This window comes from Neomonachus schauinslandi, chromosome 16 (assembly GCF_002201575.2).
Source record: "Neomonachus schauinslandi chromosome 16, ASM220157v2, whole genome shotgun sequence".
Classification (NCBI taxonomy): Eukaryota; Metazoa; Chordata; class Mammalia; order Carnivora; family Phocidae; genus Neomonachus; species Neomonachus schauinslandi.
This window is the reverse complement of record NC_058418.1, coordinates 11,403,290-11,424,139: the sequence shown is the minus strand read 5'-3', so window position 1 is coordinate 11,424,139 and position 20,850 is coordinate 11,403,290. Positions and strand designations below refer to the sequence as shown.

Sequence of the window (20,850 nt, the reverse complement as noted above, 5' to 3'; positions counted from 1 at the left end):
CTCTGGCTGGAGAACAGCCTGTGTAACAGTGATCCTTTGACTAAGTCAGCTCTGCTCAGCACCATGTCCAATGGGAGGACCTAAGCAGGAGAGTGAGAGTCATGACTTGAGAGGCTAATGTGGTGGCTTCAGGGCAGGTTGGAGGGGACACTATGGAGATGGGAAGACTTGTGTCCCTGAAGGTCTCAGGGAGCCTATGTCACAAGAACTTGACAATCAACTTTCTGCTCTAGAAACAGTGACCCAGAGGCAGGTGAACAGAGAATTCAGAAACTGACGAGAACTGAGCTTGATACCTGGATTGAACTTGGTTCCAGATTGACCTCTAGCATCCAGGACCCCGACCCAGGACCATGGGACCCCAGCACTTCAGCCCTGTGCAGCTGCTCTGCCTCCTAGGGGCCATCTCTACTGTGCCTTGTATGTCCTTTGGGGCTGGATGCTTTGGGACCCCCAGAGGGTGGGAGGCTGGATTCACATAACTAGGGGAAGGAGGGCTGGATATCTGGGTTCCTCAGGGGACAGGATCTGTGGAGGCTGAGTTCTTGGCTGGCATCTGGGGGGCTGAGAAGGCAATGTGAGGGGCCCATGACTGGAAGGGCATTCTCTCTTTAGGGGCCGCGGCTCTTTTATGCTACGAAGCAACATCTTCACTCTTCAGAGCTGTTTCTCTCCATGACTGGAAATGGCTTCTGATGAGGAGCATGGTATGTAAGCTGAGTGAGGGCTGTGAGGAGACGCTGGTGTTCATCGAGACAGGTGAAGGAAAGTGACTTTGATACATTTCTTTTTTTGCTGCCTCTTCTGACCCCCAACTCCATTCCCAGCACCCAGGGACTCTGGACTCGAGCTCCAAACATTTACTCCATTATATCTTTGGGAATAATGTCAAGACACTGACAGGAGAGGGCAGGACCTGGCTGGGTGTGGTGTGGGCTGGATAGGAGGGCAGAAAGGAGGTGATCCCAGGTGGATGGGGGACAATCTGGGAGAGAAGTAAAGAAAGGGACACAGGGGAGAGAGGAGCAGGGGGTTCCTGGGGGGAGGGGTTGGTGAGGAGAGACAGACGGAGACCCGGGGATCTGAGCCCTGTGCAGCTGCAGCGAGTGGACCCCACGGCAAAGTTGGTGATGGGGCAGAGTGAGCTGGAAGAGCAGGGTGCAGGGTGGGAGGGTAGACTCTGTGTGTGGCCAACAGCACTGATCAGAGCTCTCTAATCTTCTCCTCAGGGACCAGAAGGGGAGTTGTGGGTTTTAAGGGCTGCAGCCCCGCCTCATCTTACCCCCAGCAAGTCTCCTACCTCGTTTCGCCACCTGGATTGTCCATTGCTTCCTATAGCCGCGTCTGTCGGACATATCTCTGCAATAACCTTACCAACTTGGATCCTTTTGTGAAACTCAAGGCCAGAGCTCCTAAGTCTACAGCATTTTCTTCCCATAGTTGCCCGACCTGTGTGGGCGAGCACTCTAAGGATTGCCTCCCAAATTTTGTCACCACTGATTCTTGCCCCTACGAGGCCTCTCAGTGTTACAGTTCCACCTTAAAATTTCAGGCAGGTGAGAGAAGAGAAACTTGCTTTAGTGCCTTTCCATCTCTGTGAGAGGCTGGTCGGATCCGAGAGGGGATTGTGGCTGCCCCGGGGCCAGGCACATGAATTCCAAGGAGGAAGGACTAAGGGGGCTGGTACTCAAGTTTTTGGTGGGAGAGCAGGTGTTCTGGGTTGTGAGGGTGTCTGGAAGCAGGGGTAGGGCGCTTGCGTCTTGGAAGTGTCCCTGACTCCTCTCTGTCTGCCTTATAGGCCTTCTCAATACCACCTTCCTCCTCTTGGGCTGTGCTCGTGGATATCAAAAACTTTTAGCAGATTATCACCATATTGGGAACATCAGAGTGACTGAGGTCCTCAACATCTTAGAGAAGGCCCAGAGTGCTGGCGCAGAGCTCTCCAGTCGGAGTCCTGCTTGGAGCATCCTCTCAGGTCTTCTGCTGGCCTTCAGGGACTGACAGTCTAGCTGGACTGGACAAACCCCTTCCTGTAACCCAATAAAGTCACAGAGTTGCCTTTCTGCTTTGTCCTGTGGTCCATGAGAACTGTAGAGGCGTGGAAGGTGTGAGGGGAGCCAAACATACCCAGGAAAATGGAGGGGAGAGGCAGGCGGTGGGTATGTGCATGGTGAAGTGAGCGGGGGGTGGTGGGGAGGAGGGTCACTGGCAAAGTGACAGTCATGCCCAGCAACTGGGAGGACCCCAAAAATTATTTTAAAGTTTATTTTTTTTAGTAATCTCTACACCCAATGTGGGGCGCGAACTCATGACCCTGAGAACGGGAGTCACATGCTCTTCCAACTGAGTCAGCCAGGCACCCCCCCCTCAAATATTTCTTTTCTCCTCCCCCTTTTTGTGACGACCTGAGCTCTAGCCCAATCAGCCACTGACTCAAGAGATCCTGGCCAAATCTCTTCCCTTTTCTGGGCCTCAATTTCCTCCCCATTAAAATGAAAGGCCTGGGGCACCTGGGTGGCTCAGTCGTTACTCGTCTGCCTTCGGCTCAAGTCATGATCCCAGGGTCCTGGGATCGAGCTCCGCATTAGGCTCCCTGCTTAGCTGAGAGCCTGCTTCTCCCTCTCCCTTTGCTGCTCCCCCTACTTGTGCTCACTCTCTCTCTGTCAAATAAATAAATAAAATCTTTAAAACAAAAAATAAAATGAAAGGCCTTATGAATTAGAGCTGGGTATCATCAGGGTAGTTTTTAATTTTTTAATTTTTTTTTAAAGATTCTATTTATTTGTCAGAGAGAGAGAGAGAGCACACAAGCAGGGAAAGCACAGGCAGAGGAAGAAGCAAGCTCCCCACTGGCTGAGCAAGGAGCCCAGTGGAGGACCCGATCCCAGACCCTGGGGTCATGACCCGAGCTGAAGGCAGACGCTCAACCGTCTGAGCCACCCAGGCATCCCATATTTAAAAAAATTTTTTTAAAGATTTTATTTGTTAGAGAGAGTGAGAGCAGGATGGGGGTGGGGCAAAGGGAGAGAGACAAGCAGACTCCCTGCTGAGAGGGGAGCCCAATGCAGGGCTCAATCCCAGGAGCCTGAGCTCATGACCCCAACTGAAATCAAGAGCCCACCACTTAACCAACTGAGCCACCCAGGTATAAATTGCTAATGTTCAATGACCTTTGCTTTCCTGGGACAAACCTAACTTGGTCATGGTGTATTGTCTTATTCTATATACTGTTGGATTTAGTTTGAGAATATCTTGTTTAGCATTTTTGCTTCTCTGTTGATGAGTATGATCGGCCTGGTATTTTCCGCTTTTTGTACTTTTGTTGTTGTTCCTATTTCAATTTAAAGGTTATACTAGCCTCGGAATAAGTTAGGGGGATATTCCCTCTCTGTTCTATGGATGAATTTCTATGATTTTGAGATGATCTGAGTTGAAAGTTCTGTGGAACTCATAAAACTTCTGAATTGGAAACTTTTTTCTCTTTCCTTAAAATCTTTTCATATGGAAAATTTCAAAGATATACAAAGAGAGTTTGTATACATATACAAGCGGACTCTAGTTCGTTATACTAGAGAGAATGGTATCGTGAACCCCCGTGTACCCATCTCCAGCTTAAAGTATCAACTCATGGCGAACCTTGTTGTATCTATCTCCCTTCTACTCTTCTACCCACTGGATTACTGGATTAATTATTAGAAATCATATAATATTCTTTGCAAACACTTGTGCTTGTACTTCTAAAACATAAGGCCCCACCCCTCCAGTTAAAAAAAAATCAAACTTAGAGAAAACTTGCAAGACTTTGAGAGGGAACTCCCATATACCTGTCATGCTTATTTACCAATGCCACATTTGTATTCTATCTGTATAGAGATAAATATATGCATGTGCATACACACAAATCTTTTTCATTATATGTACATACATATATATACATATATATATGATTTTTTAAAAAAGATTTTATTTATTTGAGAGAGAGAGAGAGAGCTCATGATCTGGGGGGGAAGGGGCAGAGGCAGAGGGAGAAGCTGACTGCCTGCTGAGCAAGGAGCCTGATGTGGGACTTGATCCCAGGACCCTGGGATCATGACCTGGGCTGAAGGCAGATGCTTAACCAACTGAGCCACCCAGGTGCCCTATATATGATTTTTTGATTAATCAATTGAAAGTTATAGGTATCATACTACTTCACCCTAACTACTTCAGCCCGTATTTCATCAGAACCAGGATTTTCTCCTATATATCCACAGTATGATGATCAAGCTCCCCCAATTTGATATTAATACAACAATATAATCTAATATGCAGTCTATATTAGATTCCTATTACTGCTGTAACAAATTACCACAAAGATGGTGGCTTAAAAGCAAGACATTTATTACCTTACGTTTCTGGAGGTCAGAAGTCCAACATGAGTTTTACTGGGCTAAAATAAAGATATTGGCGGGGACACATTCCTTTCTGGAGGTTCTAGGGGTGGATCAATTTTCTTGCCTTCTCCAGTTTCTGGAGTCTGCCAATACTCCTTGACTTGTGGTCTCTTGGTGCCCAGTGGGGAGTCTGCTTGAGGATTCTCTCCCTCTCTCTCCCTCTGTCCCTCCCACTGCTCGTGAGTTCTCTCTCTCTCTCAAATAAATAAATCTTTTAAAAAATGAAGAATCTAACATTGACGCCACTGGATACCAGAAATAGGAAAAAAGTATGGACTGAAAAAAGTACCTGAAGAAATAATGGTCCAAGAAGCTGAGTGAACCCCGAGCACAATAAGCAGTCACACTAAGACACATCGCAAACTTCTGGAAACTAAAGACAAGAGGGAAAAAAAAGTCTTTAAGAACAGCCAGAGAAACAACCCATTGCATATTAAGGAACACTGATTTAAGTGACAGTAGGTTTTGTATCTGACAGCATGGAGGCCAGAAGGAAGTGGCAGGTTTTTCAAGTCGACTACAAATCCTGTATCTGGCAAATGATCCTCAGGAGGAAAGGGGAACTAAGGAAATTTTCTGATGAAGGAAAAATATGAGACTTTGTTGCCAGCTGACCTACTATTAAAGAATGGCCAAGGAAAAGATGTTCAATTCATCCTTCTCTGTGGCTTATGCTTGCTGTCGTACCTAAAAGCTAACCAAATTTACTTTGTTTTGAAGGAAACTCTACCCTCAACGTGGGGCTCGAACTCACAACCCTAAGATCGAGAGTCACATGCTCCACCGACTGACCCAGCCAGGAGCCCCTAACCAAACTCAAAATAATTGAAATCAGAGTATGTTCTCTGAAAATAGTAAACTAGAAATTAGCAATAGAAAGGCAGCAGAAAAATCTTTGAAACAATTGGAAAGCAAGCTACATATTTGTTAATCTATGGGTCAAGAAGGAAGACTCAAAGGATATTTAAAAATACACAGAATTAGGGGCACCTTGGTGGCTCAGTCGTTAAGCATCTGCCTTCAGCTCAGGTCATGGTCCCAGGATCCTGGGATCGAGCCCCGCATCGGGCTCCCTGCTCGGCGGGAGGCCTGCTTCTCCCTCTCCCACTCCCCCTGCTTGTGTTCCCTCTCTCGCTGTGTCTCTCTCTGTCAAATAAATAAAATCTTTAAAATAAAAAAATATATACAGAATTATATTAAATACACTAAAAACATCTCCACCATTTGTCTGCTTGAGGATTCTCTCCCCCAATTTGATATTAATACAAATACAATACAATCCCACCATTTGTGGGATGCAACTTATGCTGTGGTGAGAGTGGAATTCATAGCATGAAATGCTTTTAAGAAAGGAAATATCTCAAATCAATAATCAGAGTTCCTACCACAAGAACTAGGAAAATAAGAGCAAGGTGAACGCAGCTAAAAGCAGAAAAAAGGAAATAGTAAAGATAAAGTACCCAGGTGACCCTTATGTTGGCCATTATGAGTGGACAGAATGGACCTGAGCCCCAAGGAAGGGCAGGGCTGGGTCTGTAGCATCAGAGTTGGTTCTGTGGGTGGGATATGGATGGGAAATAGGAAGATGGGGGTGACTTTGATGGCCCTAGTCTTTTCTCTTCCTCTGAGGAGTCCCAGGCAGATGCAGGAACACTCAGATGTTGGCTCCTTCCCTGGGAGATCTCAAGGCCCCATTTGTCCCCTGGGTGGAATGTCTGCCTCTGCTGGGAAGGGCAGGTAGATGGCAAAGGACTCTGACACCAGGCACAGGGCTCAGCAGGGAGCAGCTGGGAGAATAGCCCAGGGTTCTGCTCTGCCCTGCTGCCTGGGGGGCTCAGCTGGGGCTTGGGAAACAGGATGCTGTGCTCAGGGGTGCTCCAGGCTGGGTGATGGGTGTGTTTCCAAGGTCAGGCACCAAGGGTCCGAAGTTACTCATGAAACATTCTTTGCTTATTGTAGACAAGAGAGGGGCCTGACTCTCAAGGGCCAGGAGGTTCCCCAAGAGGCTGGAGCGGACTCCCAACCTCCCTGAGGCCACCCTCTGGGGGCAGCAATCAGCTAAGTGGGGAGCTGTAAGGGATGTGCCAACAAGTAACATCCGGACATGTGCAAAGGGTTTAGGATTCACAGATTAGAGCAGAATCGGGTTGTCCCTGTAATAGCATTCTGCCTCATTGCATCCTCTGTAGAACAGAAATGGGAAGCCTCTCCAGCAGTCCGTCATTGCCTCCTCCCCTCTCAACTCCTGGGAGGAGCTTGGCTGGGACACTGTCCGTGGTGCTGATGACTCCCAGCTACTCCCCCGGCTTGGGAGCCTTGATCTGGTTCTGTCCACACACTTTCCATTCCTAACAAGGAGCATTACGAACAAGGAAGAGGTGGAGAGGGCTGCAGGGAGTGCGCACTGGCCTCTGTCTCCATCCCTCAGAGCAGGGAGGGTGCTGTGGACATCCCTGCAGGAAGTGACTCCACAGTCAGATGACCAAGTCCAGGCTGCCCACCAGCACTTTGTAGTGAAGGAAGGTGATAAACACTCCAGATTAAGTTAAGGATCATGTGATGCAAGACTATAGTGGTATATCTCAGTGAGTCCAAATTCTCACAAGCATTCTTTCTTATAAGTGACAGAGGGAGGCACGGGAGGCAGAGCCAGAGGAGAAGATGTGATGGGTGGAAAGAGGACACAGACTTCACGTTGCTCTGCTGGCTTTGGGTGGAGGAAGGGGCCACAGCCATGGGAGGCCGGTGGCTGCCAACAGCTTGAAAAAGCAAGGAAACACTCTCCTGGAGCCTCCAGAAGAAATAGCCAGGTCAGCACCTTGATTTTTGCTGCTTTACACCACTAAGCTTGCAATAATTTGGTACAACAGTGAGAGGAAACTAACAAGAGGTGTCACCTTATCTAATCCAACACAGTGTGGGGATAAGGAGGGTCCTAGAGCTGAATAATGATGTGATATTTTGCAGGTTGTTTTTCTTACCTCTCATCTCATGACTGACAACACTCTGTCAATGGCAGACACACTTGTGAATGTGGGTGGGGTACCTTGGTGCTCAGACCACTTTTGTTTGTATAAATGTGGGCACTGCGATGCAAGTGAATCCACATGGGAAGAGCACCCAACCTGGGGCCTCAGGCAAGGACCAAGACCTGCTGGCCTGGGTGTGTGGAGGGGCTGCAGGTAAGGCACAGGTGGGAGGAGGCCCGTGGACCGGGTGGAAGAGACACTCTGTCCCATCGCCATGGGAACCTGGGTGACAGGAGGGGAAAGCCCCCTGCCTCTGACTGGACGCTTATTGTGGGGAGGAGGTGTGTTTCAATCAGATCCAGTTCAGGGACAAAAGTGGACACTGATGGGAAGTACTGGGCTAGAGGTCACTGGCAGTGCCTGGGAGGGCCATGCTCAGGGCAGGAATTCTGGGTCTTCCCCACTGGGGTTACTCTTACAACCTGTCTCTAAGTCACCCCAGAGGTAAGGACATCCTGAAAGCTAGCCTTGGACACAGAGACCTGCCCAAAGGTTTCAGTGAGCTGGATCCTGGATTTGGGGACAGGCAGGTTTATTGGTGAAGGCCACTAGTCAGGGCCACCAGGATTGGGGGAGGAAGGCCGAAGGACTCAGGACACCAAAAAGCTGTGCAGGGGTCCCACACCGGGATGTGTTCCTGCCCACAGCTACTCCTTCCTAGCTCATCTTCATGTGGTCATCAGAGGCCCCATGTTCTGTGCTCCCGACACCCAAACCACATTTATAAACACTGGGAGTGTCTGTAGCTTTGGTCCTGAGCAGTGTGAGGACTGCTGAGTTCTCTCATGGTTTGGCCACAGCTCTGGTGTTGTAGTTAGCGTGGTCCCACCATGTCCACACCACTCACCCCTTCCTCTATCCTGGGGGACAAGAGATGAGGGCTTGGTCAACTCAGAGGTAACATTTCTCTATGTGACCCAGGAGAGAAGAGACCCAGAGTTTCAGGTGAATTTCTTTTCTCTTTTTAGTTTTTTACATTTTTAAAATTTTTTTATTAGTGTAAATTCTATACCACACATGGGACTCAAATTCATGACCCCAAGATCAAGAGTTGCATGTTCAGGGTGCCTGGGTGGCTCAGTTGGTTAAGCATCTGACTTCGGCTCAGGACATGATCCCTCGGTCCTGGTATGGAGCTGCATATCCGGGTTCCTGCTTAGTGGGGAGTCTGCTTCTCCCTCTCCCTTTGCCCCACTTCCCCGCTCGTACTCTCTCTCTCTCACTCTCTCAATTAAATAAATAAACTCTTAAAAAAAAAAAAGAGTTGCATGCTCTACTGACTGAGCCACCCAGGTACCCCTGGGGGAATTTCTGCTAAGAGAAATTACCATTCACAAAAAAAGGGCCAAGGAGGGGATGAGTCCTCTTTACAGATCCTCTCAGATCATCCCTGGTGGGTCAGGGGTCAGAACACTTTCCCTGGGAACCCCCACTTCCTGGGAAATGGGGGCCTTTGTCCTGGGTTCAGGGCAGCCTGTAGGGGTCTCCAGAAATCAGGAGGGACCTGACCCTGGGTCCATGTCCCTGAATATCTTCAGGGCTTAGAGCTGATTCTCTGGCTCAGGCTGCAACTCCTCACCCCACCTAGAGTCTGGGGTCTCAGGAGGGCCCTGGAAGGAGCAGTTCCCAGGGGAAACTAAGAAGCCATTTCTGCTTTGTGGTTGATCTGGCAATAAACGTTTATGTTGGAGTGTTGTAATTCCTGTAAAAGAGGAAGAGGCCTCTTGAGACCCTGTCACCTTCTTAGAACATATCTGGTGACTTTCAGGTTCTAGGCCCACCTGGGCTGCTCTCTGGGAGCCTGGCTGTGTGGCAGGTGTCTGCCCCAGGCCCCTCCTTCCTCCCACAATGCCCTGTCCCCCTTGCTCTCCTGTTTCCTGAACCTGAAAACACAGCCAGGGGCAGGATGGGTGCAGATCTTCGGCCCCCTTGGGCTTCGGGGACCAGAGCAGTCATTGCCCACACTCACCTGGTAGATGGGAACGGCTGTGGTGGGGCTGGGCAGGGAGTCCTAAACAGGAGAGAATGGGTGTTGGTAGTCAGAGAGGGAGGGTCATTTCTCTACAGAAGTGACCAGTTCTGCCTCTGGAGCAGCCTTCTCCAAGCCTGCTGACCCATACCCCAGTCCCTGACCACTGCCCACTGCACCCCCTGCCCCATTCCTGTTAGCCCAGGACCCCTGGCTGGTGCTCCCAGTGCCCACCCTGCCCTTGGCTGGACTCCAGGGTTCTCCTTTGGCCAGCTCAGGAGAGCAGGGATAACTCAGGACATGCTGGGGGGTGGTCCCGCCCCTGAAGAGGGTCCACTCCTGGCCAGAACAGGGCTTGCCTTGTCCTGGCTACTCTGAGGGAAGCAAGGTCTGCTCTGTGCTGCTGAATTGGTTGGTTGCCCGCCTTGAGCCTCCACAGCCTGGACCCCAGTGGAAAGAATGGTGGAGGGGGCAGGCTTACCGGGGATGCGGAACTGCTGGCTGGATCATGGCCTGGGCACAGAGACAAGAATTAGCACCAGGGCTGTGAAGAAGCTTGAGGCCACCCTCCAGGAGGGGACAGGTCCTCAGCTCTCAGAGAACAGGGAAGCAGGAGCACCTCCCAGGGACAGACCCACTGGCCATGTTAGGGCCCATGAGGTCAAGGTGCTGACCTATGACCTAGATTCCACAGGCCAGGGTGTATGGCCATTTGAGGTCCCCTGAGCTGAAGCCACAGAGAAAGGGTCAGAGGCCCTGGGGAGTGACTGGCAGGAGTGGACAATGTCGGCAGGACTTCGGGGCTCCGGGTCCCACCCACGCTGAAGATATACTCACGGGGGGTGGATGCTGGGCAACAGAGCTCTCTGAGATCACGCCAGCCACTGGCCCTAGGAAAGATCAGGCTTACGTGTGAGGGGTGCAGGGAGAGGTCACAGCTTTGGTGTCAGAGCAGGGGACAAGCAGGATCCTCATTCCAGGCAGGGGTTAGAGACCCCCTCTCTCCACCACTGCTGTTTAGGAGAGGGAGGGCCCAAGAGATGGGATAAGGAAAGCCTTTGGAGCACGTCCTCGGCCCAGAGGGGAAGACACTCAGGCTGATGGGCATCTAGGAGAAAGTGTGCAGAAAAAGAATGGAGGACCCAGGAAAGGAACCAAACATGAGGGTTTCTCTGAGTGGAAGGGTCAAGACTGCAGCTACGTGTGCAGGACAGTTGCGGAGCCCCGGGTATGTGGATCCCTGAATGTGGTGTCCCTGCTGTGGCCAGACCCTCGCCCCCTCAGACCAGGAGATGTTGAAATGTGATAGTGGACCATCTTTTATCTCCATCTGCCTGGACAAGAGGCATAAAGGACATCCCAGGACCTCCCCCTGGCCGAGCCCAGGTTCTCTGGTCTCATACATCAGGTACTGTGGTTCCTGCATCTGCCATTTGGAGGATGATCCCACCTGGCCTGTCAGGATCTTCCACTCGCCATGTGTAACCTTGAACAGGACCAGCCTCAGATCCTGAGGCTGCAACTCCCCCTCACAGGGAGTGTGGACATAAATAAACCACGGGAGGTGCCGTTTATTGAGCACTTAGCGCTGGAAGCACCACTGCAGGTTTGCCAATTGAACCAGGACAACCCTGAGGGGCTGTTTCCTAGTTGTCCCTAATTTATAACTGAGGAACATTTGAAGGATTCACTGGTCAGCAGCTGGTTAGGAAGGAGCCAGATGGAATGAGAGGGAAAATTCAGAGGGCTGTTGGGCGGCCTGGAAGAGCCAGCCCAGAATCCTAGGTTAGGATGGGGTCCCCTCCTGGCCCAGGGTCAGCTGGGGGACAGGATCAGTGTGTGGGAAATGCCATCGTATCTTCCAGTCCTTGTGTGGAACAGGAGACAACCCAGGGCGGCTGACAGTGCCAGTCCGATCAGGACCCCGACTGCAATGCCAATGATGGACCCCACAGGGAGGCCTGTGGTGCTTCTTTCATCTGAAATAAGAAGAAAAAGGGAGGGGAATGAGTCCCAGGTCAAATCAGAAGCCAGGAGGGGCCATAGGGGAAGGGTCTGGTTCAGAAGGAAGGAAAGGCCACTGAGGTCTGGGTGGTGTGTGTGTTGTGACCACCATGTCCCACCCCCTCGACCGCTGCATTGTTTCTGTTCCTCAGGGAAACCCTGGACTTGCTTGAATCCTCATGTTGTGCCCCCACCCTCGGGCCAGTGCCAGTGTCCTGTTCATTTTCCTCTCACATTATGCCTCTTCCCCTGGGTCATCCTTTCCATTACTATCAATGTTCTTTTTTTTTTTTTAAGATATTATTTATTTGACAGAGAGAGACACAGCGAGAGAGGGAACACAAGCAGGGGGAGTGGAAGAGGGAGAAGCAGGCTTCCTGCTGAGCAGGGAGCCTGACGTGGGGCTCGATCCCAGGACCCTGGGACCATGACCTGAGCCGAAGGCAGATGCTCAACGACTGAGCCAACCAGGCTCCCCTACTATCAATGTTCTTAGAGGGAGGCCCCTACCTGTCCACTCAACACTAATTAAAGAGAATAACATTAGCTGACTGCTTTTGAGGTCAGCTCTGTGCCAGGCACGTGGGAAATACTTTATGTTTATCTCATCTGCTGCTGTCCCTGCCCATGAGGGGGCAGGTGTCACCCCCTACTGTGCAAAATGAACATCTGAGTATGTAAAGGGCTTTAGTAAATCAGTGAAGGTCAGAGAGTTGTAATGTGATCACACAACACTTAATCGCAATTCCCCGAGATATTACAGCTAGTAACAAAAACGTTAATAACAAAAGAACAATAGCTACTAAATTTGATTGAGCCTGATTCTGTGTATGATGCGTCTCAGGATTTCATCTCATGAATTCATATTAACAACCCTCACAACAGCCCTAAGATCTAGATGTTCTTTCCAGTTTTAGAGATGAGGAGACTGAGGCTCAGGAGGTTGAGCATCTTGCCTGAGTTCCAACAGCTGGTACATATCAGATGCTAACAAGATTCAAACAAGATGCTAACAAGATTCATCTAATTCCAGGGAATTCTATCCACATTGTCCTAGAGGCTCTGAAGGAGGCTCCCACCGCCTACGGGCCTGCATCTATTACACACCCCCTGCCAGTGAAATATACAGGGAGGAGGAGGAGAGGTTGAGGGTCACTCACAGCTCACACCCAGCCTGATGGAGTCACTTTTGCTGCAACTAACTGGGTTGGAGACCTCACACTGGTAATTCCCGGCATCCTCCTTCCTGACAGGGAGTATGGTGAGGGTGCTGTTGTCCTAGGACAGCTTCATCCTCTCCATGAGATTCAGACTCTGGCCATTGATGAACCAGTGGATGGAGACCCCAGTGTTATTTGTGGAGCAGGTCAGGACCACAGAGTCCTTATCTTCTGTGACTATAGTGTTGTAGGCCTGGACAGTGGGCTGGGCCACTGGCTCTGTGGGGAAACACAGGAGGTGATGGAATGAGAATGGGCCTGGAGCCTTGGGTCACACTCCTTCCTCTGAGATGCCAGCCATTCCCAGGGCCCCAGCGAGATGTGTAAATGTGCCCCAGAGGATGCCCCTGCTGTCTGCACAAGGATGAGTGTCTTTGTTCAGGTGACGATCTGTAAGGAGAGGCCCTTACCTCCCCCTCTGACCCTCAGTCATGTGTCTGCTCTGCCTGGACATCTCTGTAGTATCAGCACCAGGAACGTCTTAGCCCATGTGTCCAGCAACATCGTTATCATCAGGAAGAGCTGAGACCAATGACCAAGCAGAGAGCAAGGAGATGAACAGGAAGCAGGGGTGGTGAATGAATTAATGATCCTCTTCAGAGAGGTGTCCTGGGTGCAGGATCCTAGGAGGTCTGGCCACACAGGCTCCCTGCCCTCCAGTGGGAGAGACTCCCACACTGTTCACTCCTTCCCTCCTAAGCAAGAGCAACCGAGTTTGTTACACGTGGACCCTGTGCTGATTTCAGGTGTAGAGTCAGGAGGACAAGGCAAATTCTTTCCCTGACATCCCAGTGGGAGAGACAGGAACACACCATGAAAAAATCAGATCTCAAGTCCAGCACAGGGAGGTGAAGACTGGGCGTCTGGGGGTCGGCCGGATCATTCTGCCTCTGATTGTTGATGCAGGTCATATGGTTCTAGAGTAAACATGGAGTGAGCCTCCAGTTGCCGTCACTGCCCAGACCAGCATCCCTCCCTCTGCTGGAGAAGAGGACGGGGCTGTGTCTGCACACAGAGCCTGGGTAACTCTGATCTGCTGCTCACCAGTCTGTGTGACCCTGATTCAGTGACTGTGTCTCCCCGTGCCTCAGTTTCCCCTTAATGCAATAGGAATAATGGTAGATGATCTCTACTTGCCATGCTAGTGAATTAACCTTTAAACGTCCTGAAATACCTGACCTCAATTTGGTCTATAGCCGCTGGCCAATCAGATGGCGGCTATTCCGCTTGTTTCCACAAGAGAAGGCACCCTGGGCCTGATTCTTGGTGGAGGAGGAAATGCCAGGACGTCTCTCTGCTCTGTTCCTCCCTGGGGTCCTGCCCTTCTACTCGTGTCCCCCAAGCCCCACAGCAGTTGGCTAATGGACTGGGGACTCTTGTGTCTGTGCTGTCCATGCTGAGTCTCAGGTGAAGGACCAGGCTCTGCCCTCCCCAGATGTGGCTCTTGAGACTGAGCCCTGGCTGGTGACCAGCTCGGGCAGCCGGGAAATCATTGCTCCCAGGCAGCTCTGCCCAGGAGCCCTAACCCCATCCTGGCACAGACCCCCAGGGTCACTACAGTCAGGAGCCCCAACACAGGGGTCTGGGCAGGAGCTTTCTGGGCTGAGCTCTGGTGAGGATCCCAGAGGCCCCTCAGGCCTGGTCCTGACTGGACCCTGCAGGGTCTTTCTCAGATGATCCCAGAGTCTGGATTCCTGAAAAGGCATTTGATATTAGGAAGTTTGTCTCCACTGTGTGTGTCCCGCACTAAATGCTTGCCCCCACAGGATATAATGCAGAGGGGGATGGAGGCCAAATCTTGGCCTGTCCATCCTGTGTGTATGTGAAGTAGAATTTATCCCACCCAACACCAGAAGTGAGAGAGGAATTACTCACGGAATACGTGCAGCTGTCCTGTTACTTGTTCAATTTGAACATGTATCTTCACTATTTCTATGGTGTAGTATCCTGTGTCCTTCAGGGTGATGTTCTGGAACAGCAGGGATCCATTGGGGTATACTGTCTCTCTGCCGCTGTGTGCAGGCCCTGGGATAGTTACTTGTGTGTCTACTACATATGATACAATTTGACGGCTTGACTCTACAGTTTCCCCTCTGAACCAGCTATAGCCTAGAAGATCCCCAGGCGCCTTGTTGACTCGCAGAAGAACATCCTTCCCTTCAGCAACACTGGGCGGCACCGATTCCACAGTGACTTGGGCAGTGGTGGGCGGGTTCCAGAAGGTTAGGAGTGAGACTAGGAGGGAAGGGAGAAGACAGATCAGTGTTTGGACCTATTTGTTGGTAGGGAAAGCTGGGGTTCTGGAGAGAGGGCAGATCCTAATCCCCCAGCCTCGGGGTGTGTGTGTGAGTGTGTGTCTCCTGCTGGTCAAGGTCAGTGGCATGACCACACTACTTCAGGGCCTCTGAACTTAATTTCCTCTGTTTAGAACACTCTTCCTCACATGTCTGTCGCTCACTCACTCCCTGCCCTCAGATACCTGCTCCCACTCAGGGAGTCCTGGGGAGAGGTCTGCCCTGAACGCCTCCTCTAAAGACCCTCTGTCTTCACGTTCTGACCTTTCCCTGCTCTGTTCCCTTCCTGGTGCTTATCAGGACCTGACATCACATTCTAGACGTCTCTGTGTGTCTGTCTTCCTCCCCATCGAAGTGAGCTCGGGGAGGGCAGGGACTCCTCTGATCTGTGCTGTACCCCAGGGGTGGGGCAGGCTGCAAATACCTGGGGGTGAATGAATGTGGCCCCAGGGCCCTCCAAGTCTGGCGTTTATCTGTCAAATATTCAGTTCGGTGGGAGGGGGCAGCGATTAGGGTCCCTGGTTGTTACCAGTTTTCAGAATTCAGTCCTCAGTGATGAGTAACTTGGGAAACAGCCCTTGGCTCCCCACTTCCAGATCATGAGATTTTCCCGTCGCTGAGCCGACTCCCCCGTCCTGCCCTGCTCCCCTGTCCCCTCTCAGAGCCCTGTCCTCCCCGGGAGACCCCAGCCAGCCTCTCTCTCCCATCCTCCCGCCCCCTCGCAGGGGATCATCCGTCTCACCTGCCAGCAGGACCTCCTCCCAAGGGACGCGTCCTCCTCGGGGAGGGGCCGACGGGGGCTCCATGGTGCCTGCTGCCCGGTCCGTCCCTCCCTCTGGGGGAAGAGCTTCTGCTCCAGAAACCCTCAGGAGCACTGCCGTCCTGTCCTGTCAGTTCTGCCGTCCTTCCTCCCTCTGAGCTGAGCGGCCTCTGGGGGCAGAAGCGCTGGGCGGGGTCACGTGGGTCGGGGGCGGGGTCTCTGCCAGGGCCCCTCCCCTCCCCTCCCTCCTGACTCCCTTGTCCCCTTCCTCCCCTTTCATTTCTGTCTTCATTGCGGTTCCCTGGGAACTGCTGAGGCCTCTCCGTCTTCAGCTGTGGTTTCCCACCATATGCGAGAGCGCGCACACGCCCTTGTTTGGACAAACACAAGCCTGTGGCGTTGGGGTCCGGTGACCCCCACAGCTCGGGGTCAGGGTGCAGGGTCAGCACCCCCACAGCCCTCTCTCCTCCCCGTGTGGCTTTCCCTTCAGAGCAGGAGCCTGGGGGCTGCCTCAGGAACATGTCACAGGGATGTCACCCCCACTGTGCGCTGGAATCACCTGTGGAACTTTATCAAGACTGTGGATGCCCAGGGCGCCTGGGTGGCTCAGTCGTTAAACGTCTGCCTTCGGCTCAGGTCATGATCCCAGGGTCCTGGGATCGAGCCCCACATCGGGCTCCATGCTCCGCAGGAAGCCTGCTTCTCCCTCTCTCACTCCCACTGCTTGTGTTCCCTCTGTCACTGTGTCTGCTCTGTCAAATAAATAAATAAAATCTTAAAAAAAAAAAAAAAAAGACGGTGGATGCCCAGGTGACACCCAGAAATGCTGCTTCAGCAGATGCCCAGTCCAGCTGAGACCCCATGATGTGGGGGTGGGGCCACCTCTCCCTTTCCTGAGCCCACGAGGGTCTGCAGATGCTGTGAAAATGCAGATTCTGACTCAGCAGGTGTGGTGTGGACCCCAGAGTCTGCCTCTAACAAGCTCCCAGGTGATGCTGATTGTCCTGGCCCGGGGAGCACACTCTGAATAGCCAGACTGAGGGGGATCTGGTTCCCTTAGAGGATGGCCCTTCTCCCTACTCCAAGTTGGTCTCTGCTGAGTCCTAGCCTTGAGTCTGTGGGCACACAGAGCCCCAGGGTCCCCAAATCCAGGGGATTATTTCCGTTTGTAACAGAGAATCCCAGCTGGGCACCGGTCTCCCCAGTGTTCTCACAGCTCTGGGGAGGTTGGATTGACTCCTGGCAGTGAGGTCCCGGAGATGACTCTGGGGGTGAGAAAGGAACAGGCCGGTGATGACTGGTGAGGGACCCAGAGTCCATCCCTGGGTGTCCCTAGCCCGGCCTCTGCTTTCAGGGACAGACACCCAGGACCAGGTGTCTCAGGAGCTCAGTTCCCAGATGGGGAGGGGGTTTCCTGTGTGTCCTGGGAAGAGAAGAGGTGGTGGGAGTTCAGGTGGCTGGGGCTCCCAGGAAGGTTTTGAGGAGACCCTCCCTCAGGGTCTGTTGGCTGAACTGTTGCCCAGACATTGTCCATGTGCCCCTGAGTGTCCTGGGCAGCCCGTGTCCTCTGCCTGGGGGACTTTGCTGTGGTCACCTGCCTCCCCCATCCCCCTGGTGGTGCCAGGCAGGGAATGGGTTGCTGCACAGGGACCCCTGACAAATCAAGGGTCCTCTCCCTAGAAGGAGCGGGCAGGACAGAACAGACACATGGGAGGGTCCCAGAAGGGTCTGTTGGAGAAAGGGATGGAAACCAGGCTTCTCCACCTCCTTAGCCAAAGCCAGGTTCAGGATTTAATGTCCTGTGTGTTGTCTGAATGTCCCTATGTCGCCCCCCTGGAGGCAATTCTGGGGCCACACCAGGGATGCTGATCAGGTTCCCAAGGATATGTGTGGCCCTGAGCCCTGGATAGTATTGAGGGATTGGTCAACCTGAGCCCTGACTCCATCCCAGGTGGGTCCTAGACTGCCTGACTCCATCCCAGGGCAGAGTGAAATGAGGGAGAGGACAGGCACTGTCCAGAAGATTCCTGATCCTGTGTCAGGAGAATTGTCAACCCAGAGAGATATGCTCCCTCAGCAGGAGCTCTCTGTCCTCAAGATTTCAAGGAATGACCTTGTAGGGGTCTTTTGAGACTTTGAGGAAAAGGCACAAGCCTGGGAGGCTGAACACCACAATGCTCTGTCTCCCCATCACTCACTGAGGGGATTGCATCCAAGTCATCTGTGTCCCTGTCTCTGCTCTGCTCTAGGTCTCCCCAGAGGAACCAGGAGCTGGGGCGGCTCCACCCGGAGACTCAGCTGAGGGATCCCAGGGCTGCCTCTGTGAAAGGGGAGGAGACCCTTAGTGCCGGGGAAACACAGGCATATCCTGGGTTCTTCTGTCCCATCTACCTGGAACGTTCCCCCTTGTTCCCCAGGACTCCTTGGGCTGCCGAGAAACCTTCAGGGAGACATAGCAGGTGTCCCCACAGACCAGGGGCCCTCAGGATGAGGAGTCAGCCCCTGATGTCTTTGGAGGTCAGTGTAGGGCTCTGAACTCCTCTGGTAGTAACTGCACCTGGGGTGGTGATGCAGAATTTGTGGCAGGTCAGATCTCTGAGAGAAGAGGAAGGACACAGGCTGCCCACCCAGGCCCTCCGGGGAGAGAAGTCAGTCACACACAGAGATGGGTGGGGGTGTCCGTGTTCTGGGAGTGAATGGGGTCTGACCTCTAACTGTAGGAGGCCCCTGTCGTCCTTCCTGAATCTAGGAGGTGGAAAGGCCCGACAGCCTTACAGGGACAGCCTCGGGCACGTGCTGCCCACCCCCCCCCCCCCCCCGCTGATGCCAGCAGCCTGGGTCTGCGGGGAAGAGGCTCTGACCCCAGGTGACACGGGGGTGACTTCCATTGTGTGGTTTCCCTCATGCATTTAACGAGTATTTACTGGGCTTCTGTGACATGTCAGGCCCTGGGCTGGGTCCTGGGAGCTCCACAGAGAACAGGACAGATGTGGGCCCTGGACTCGTGGGGTTTCCCTTGGAACAGGGCCACGGGCAGTCAGGAAATCATGGCACTGAGGAGTCAATTAGAATCGAGAGAAGGGCCAGGAAGGGAAAGTGTCTGGTGGGTCTGGAGGATGTGAAGGGGTCTTAGCTGATGGGGGGTCCCATGGAGCACTCCTGAGAAAGTGACCTGGGGCTGAGGCCGGAAGTGTGAGTGGACCTTCGCCCCTCTAAGGGCAGAGGGTGGGGAGGGACTAGCTGCCCAAAGAGGGACCAGTCTCAGCGGGCAGACGCCTGGCTGGCCAGAGGGGCTGACGGGGTCCAGTGTGGGGAGCCTGGAGAGCCAGGAGGACGGTGACTGGGTGAGGCTGGGGAGGGTCAGACCCTGCTGGGCTGTGGGTGCTGAGGAAGGCGCCCAGGTGTAGAGCAGCTCTGCCGCCCTCTGGTGGACTGTGCAGGAAATGCGGACGAAAAAGTCCTCCTATGCAGTTTTTTTTTTTTAATTTGTACTTTAAGTAATATTTCATATATGAATGTATAATCTTTAACCACTTCATCGCATTATACTTGAAATATAAGAAACCCAACATGTTGAAAGTATACAATTTAAGACGTTTTGCCACAGGCATACAGAGAAGTTATTCCTACGTGAAGATACTGATTATGTCCCTACCTCTCAAAAATCTCCTCATGTCCTCTTTATTCCCCTCATTCTGCCTGCTCTAACCCCCCTTCCCCATGTTTCCGTGAAACCTTACATTTGCTTTTGTTGTTATACATTAGTGTGCATTTTTTTTTTTTAGAATTTGGAAAGTTGATTCATACAATACGATTTGGGGCCGGTTTTACTTCTTTACTCAGCGTGTTTAACTGATTCATAACTTTGCTGTCTAAGGAATTCTGGTGTGATAATTCACAACTGGTTACTACTTAGTTTTCACTAATGACTAAGGCTTCTAATCGTGTAGAATTCTGCTAAGTATAATTAAGACTGATGAAAATCAGGGAAGTACCTCTGTAGTAGAAAAGTAGCAGATATGTAAGAAAGGGAAGCAGGTATGTAAGGAATGGGAATACATTTTTGTTAAGGGTAAAAAAAGATAATTTTGTCCTAAATAAGACTGATTGTTTAAAAAGAAATGCCTTGGGGCGCCTGGGTGGCTCAGTCATTAATCGTCTCCTTTTGGCTCAGGTCATGATCCCAGGGTGCTGGGATCAAGCCAGGCATCAGGCTCCCTGCTCAGTGGGAGGCCTGCTTCTCCCTCTCCCACTCCCCCGCTTGTGTTTCCTCTCTCGCTGTGTCTCTCTCTGTCAAATAAATAAAATCTTTTTTAAAAAATTAAAAAAATAAAAAGAAATGCCTTAGGACAACATCTAAATCCAAAGGAAATTCGTAGAAGGTTTGTAAAGGGAGAGCTTTGGGAAAAAGTTTTCTTTTTTTTTTTTAAGATTTATTTATTTGTGAAAGAGAGAGATAGCTGAAGCAGGGAGAGCAGCAGGCCGAAGAAGAAGCAGGCTCCCAACTGAGCAAGGAGCCCGATGTGGGGCTCGATCCCAGGACCCCGGGATCATGACCTGAGCTGAAGGCAGATCTTAACTGACTAAGCCACCCAGGCGCCCCTGAAAAGAATTTTCATATGTGGTCAGGATGGACTAAGATCGAAATAAATGGGTTTTAAAGGGGAGCTGGTAGAAGATGGAAATTCTGCTTTCTTTCAGTTAAAAAAGATGAAGTTTTCTTAAATTAATGGTCTCTTCTTGGTAAGAAAATATAAACAAAGTTGTTTTCTCTTTTCTGTATCTGCCCAGGAAAACCAGTTTCTATATTTTGTCTTTTTAGGTCTTTGATTACTTAGTAATCTTCTCAGTATTAAAGGAGCTATGTTTTGCAAACAACTGTATGACCCTGCATATTTGGCTTTGGAATCTTGCTGTCACTTTGCTCAATAAATCATTAAGGTTTGGGTTTTAAATTTTTTTTTTTTAAGATTTTTATTTATTTGTGAGAGAGAGAATGAGAGATAGAGAGCATGAGAGGGAGAAGGGTCAGAGGGAGAAGCAGACTCCCTGCTGAGCAGGGAGCCTGATGTGGGACTCGATCCCGGGACTCCAGGATCATGACCTGAGCCGAAGGCAGTCGCTTAACCAACTGAGCCACC

The 20,850-nt window shown here is 51.5% G+C and overlaps 2 protein-coding genes across 3 annotated transcripts; one reads left to right on the top strand and one right to left on the bottom strand.

Moving 5' to 3' along the window:
• The first annotated feature begins 353 nt into the window (after nucleotides 1-353).
• On the top strand, nucleotides 354-2,001 carry LYPD4 (LY6/PLAUR domain containing 4). Of its 2 annotated transcripts, XM_021692254.1 has the most exons (4): nucleotides 354-420; nucleotides 616-759; nucleotides 1,230-1,556; nucleotides 1,799-2,001. In XM_021692254.1, the coding sequence occupies exons 1-4, from the start codon at nucleotides 354-356 to the stop codon at nucleotides 1,999-2,001; spliced, it is 741 nt and encodes a 246-aa protein (XP_021547929.1). The 2 variants fall into 2 exon arrangements, with proteins under 2 accessions (XP_021547929.1, XP_021547930.1); XM_021692255.1 differs by lacking the exon at nucleotides 616-759 and having other exon boundaries at nucleotides 354-460; nucleotides 1,237-1,556.
• A 7,097-nt stretch (nucleotides 2,002-9,098) lies between these two features.
• On the bottom strand, nucleotides 9,099-15,848 carry LOC110578241 (carcinoembryonic antigen-related cell adhesion molecule 3-like). The gene is given in 8 exon segments (XM_044911437.1): nucleotides 9,099-9,164; nucleotides 9,432-9,473; nucleotides 9,913-9,944; nucleotides 10,269-10,324; nucleotides 11,293-11,410; nucleotides 12,596-12,874; nucleotides 14,531-14,890; nucleotides 15,692-15,848. Coding segments are annotated over 8 exon segments (1,017 nt in total). The 5' UTR covers nucleotides 15,756-15,848.
• Between the last annotated feature and the right edge of the window lie 5,002 nt (nucleotides 15,849-20,850).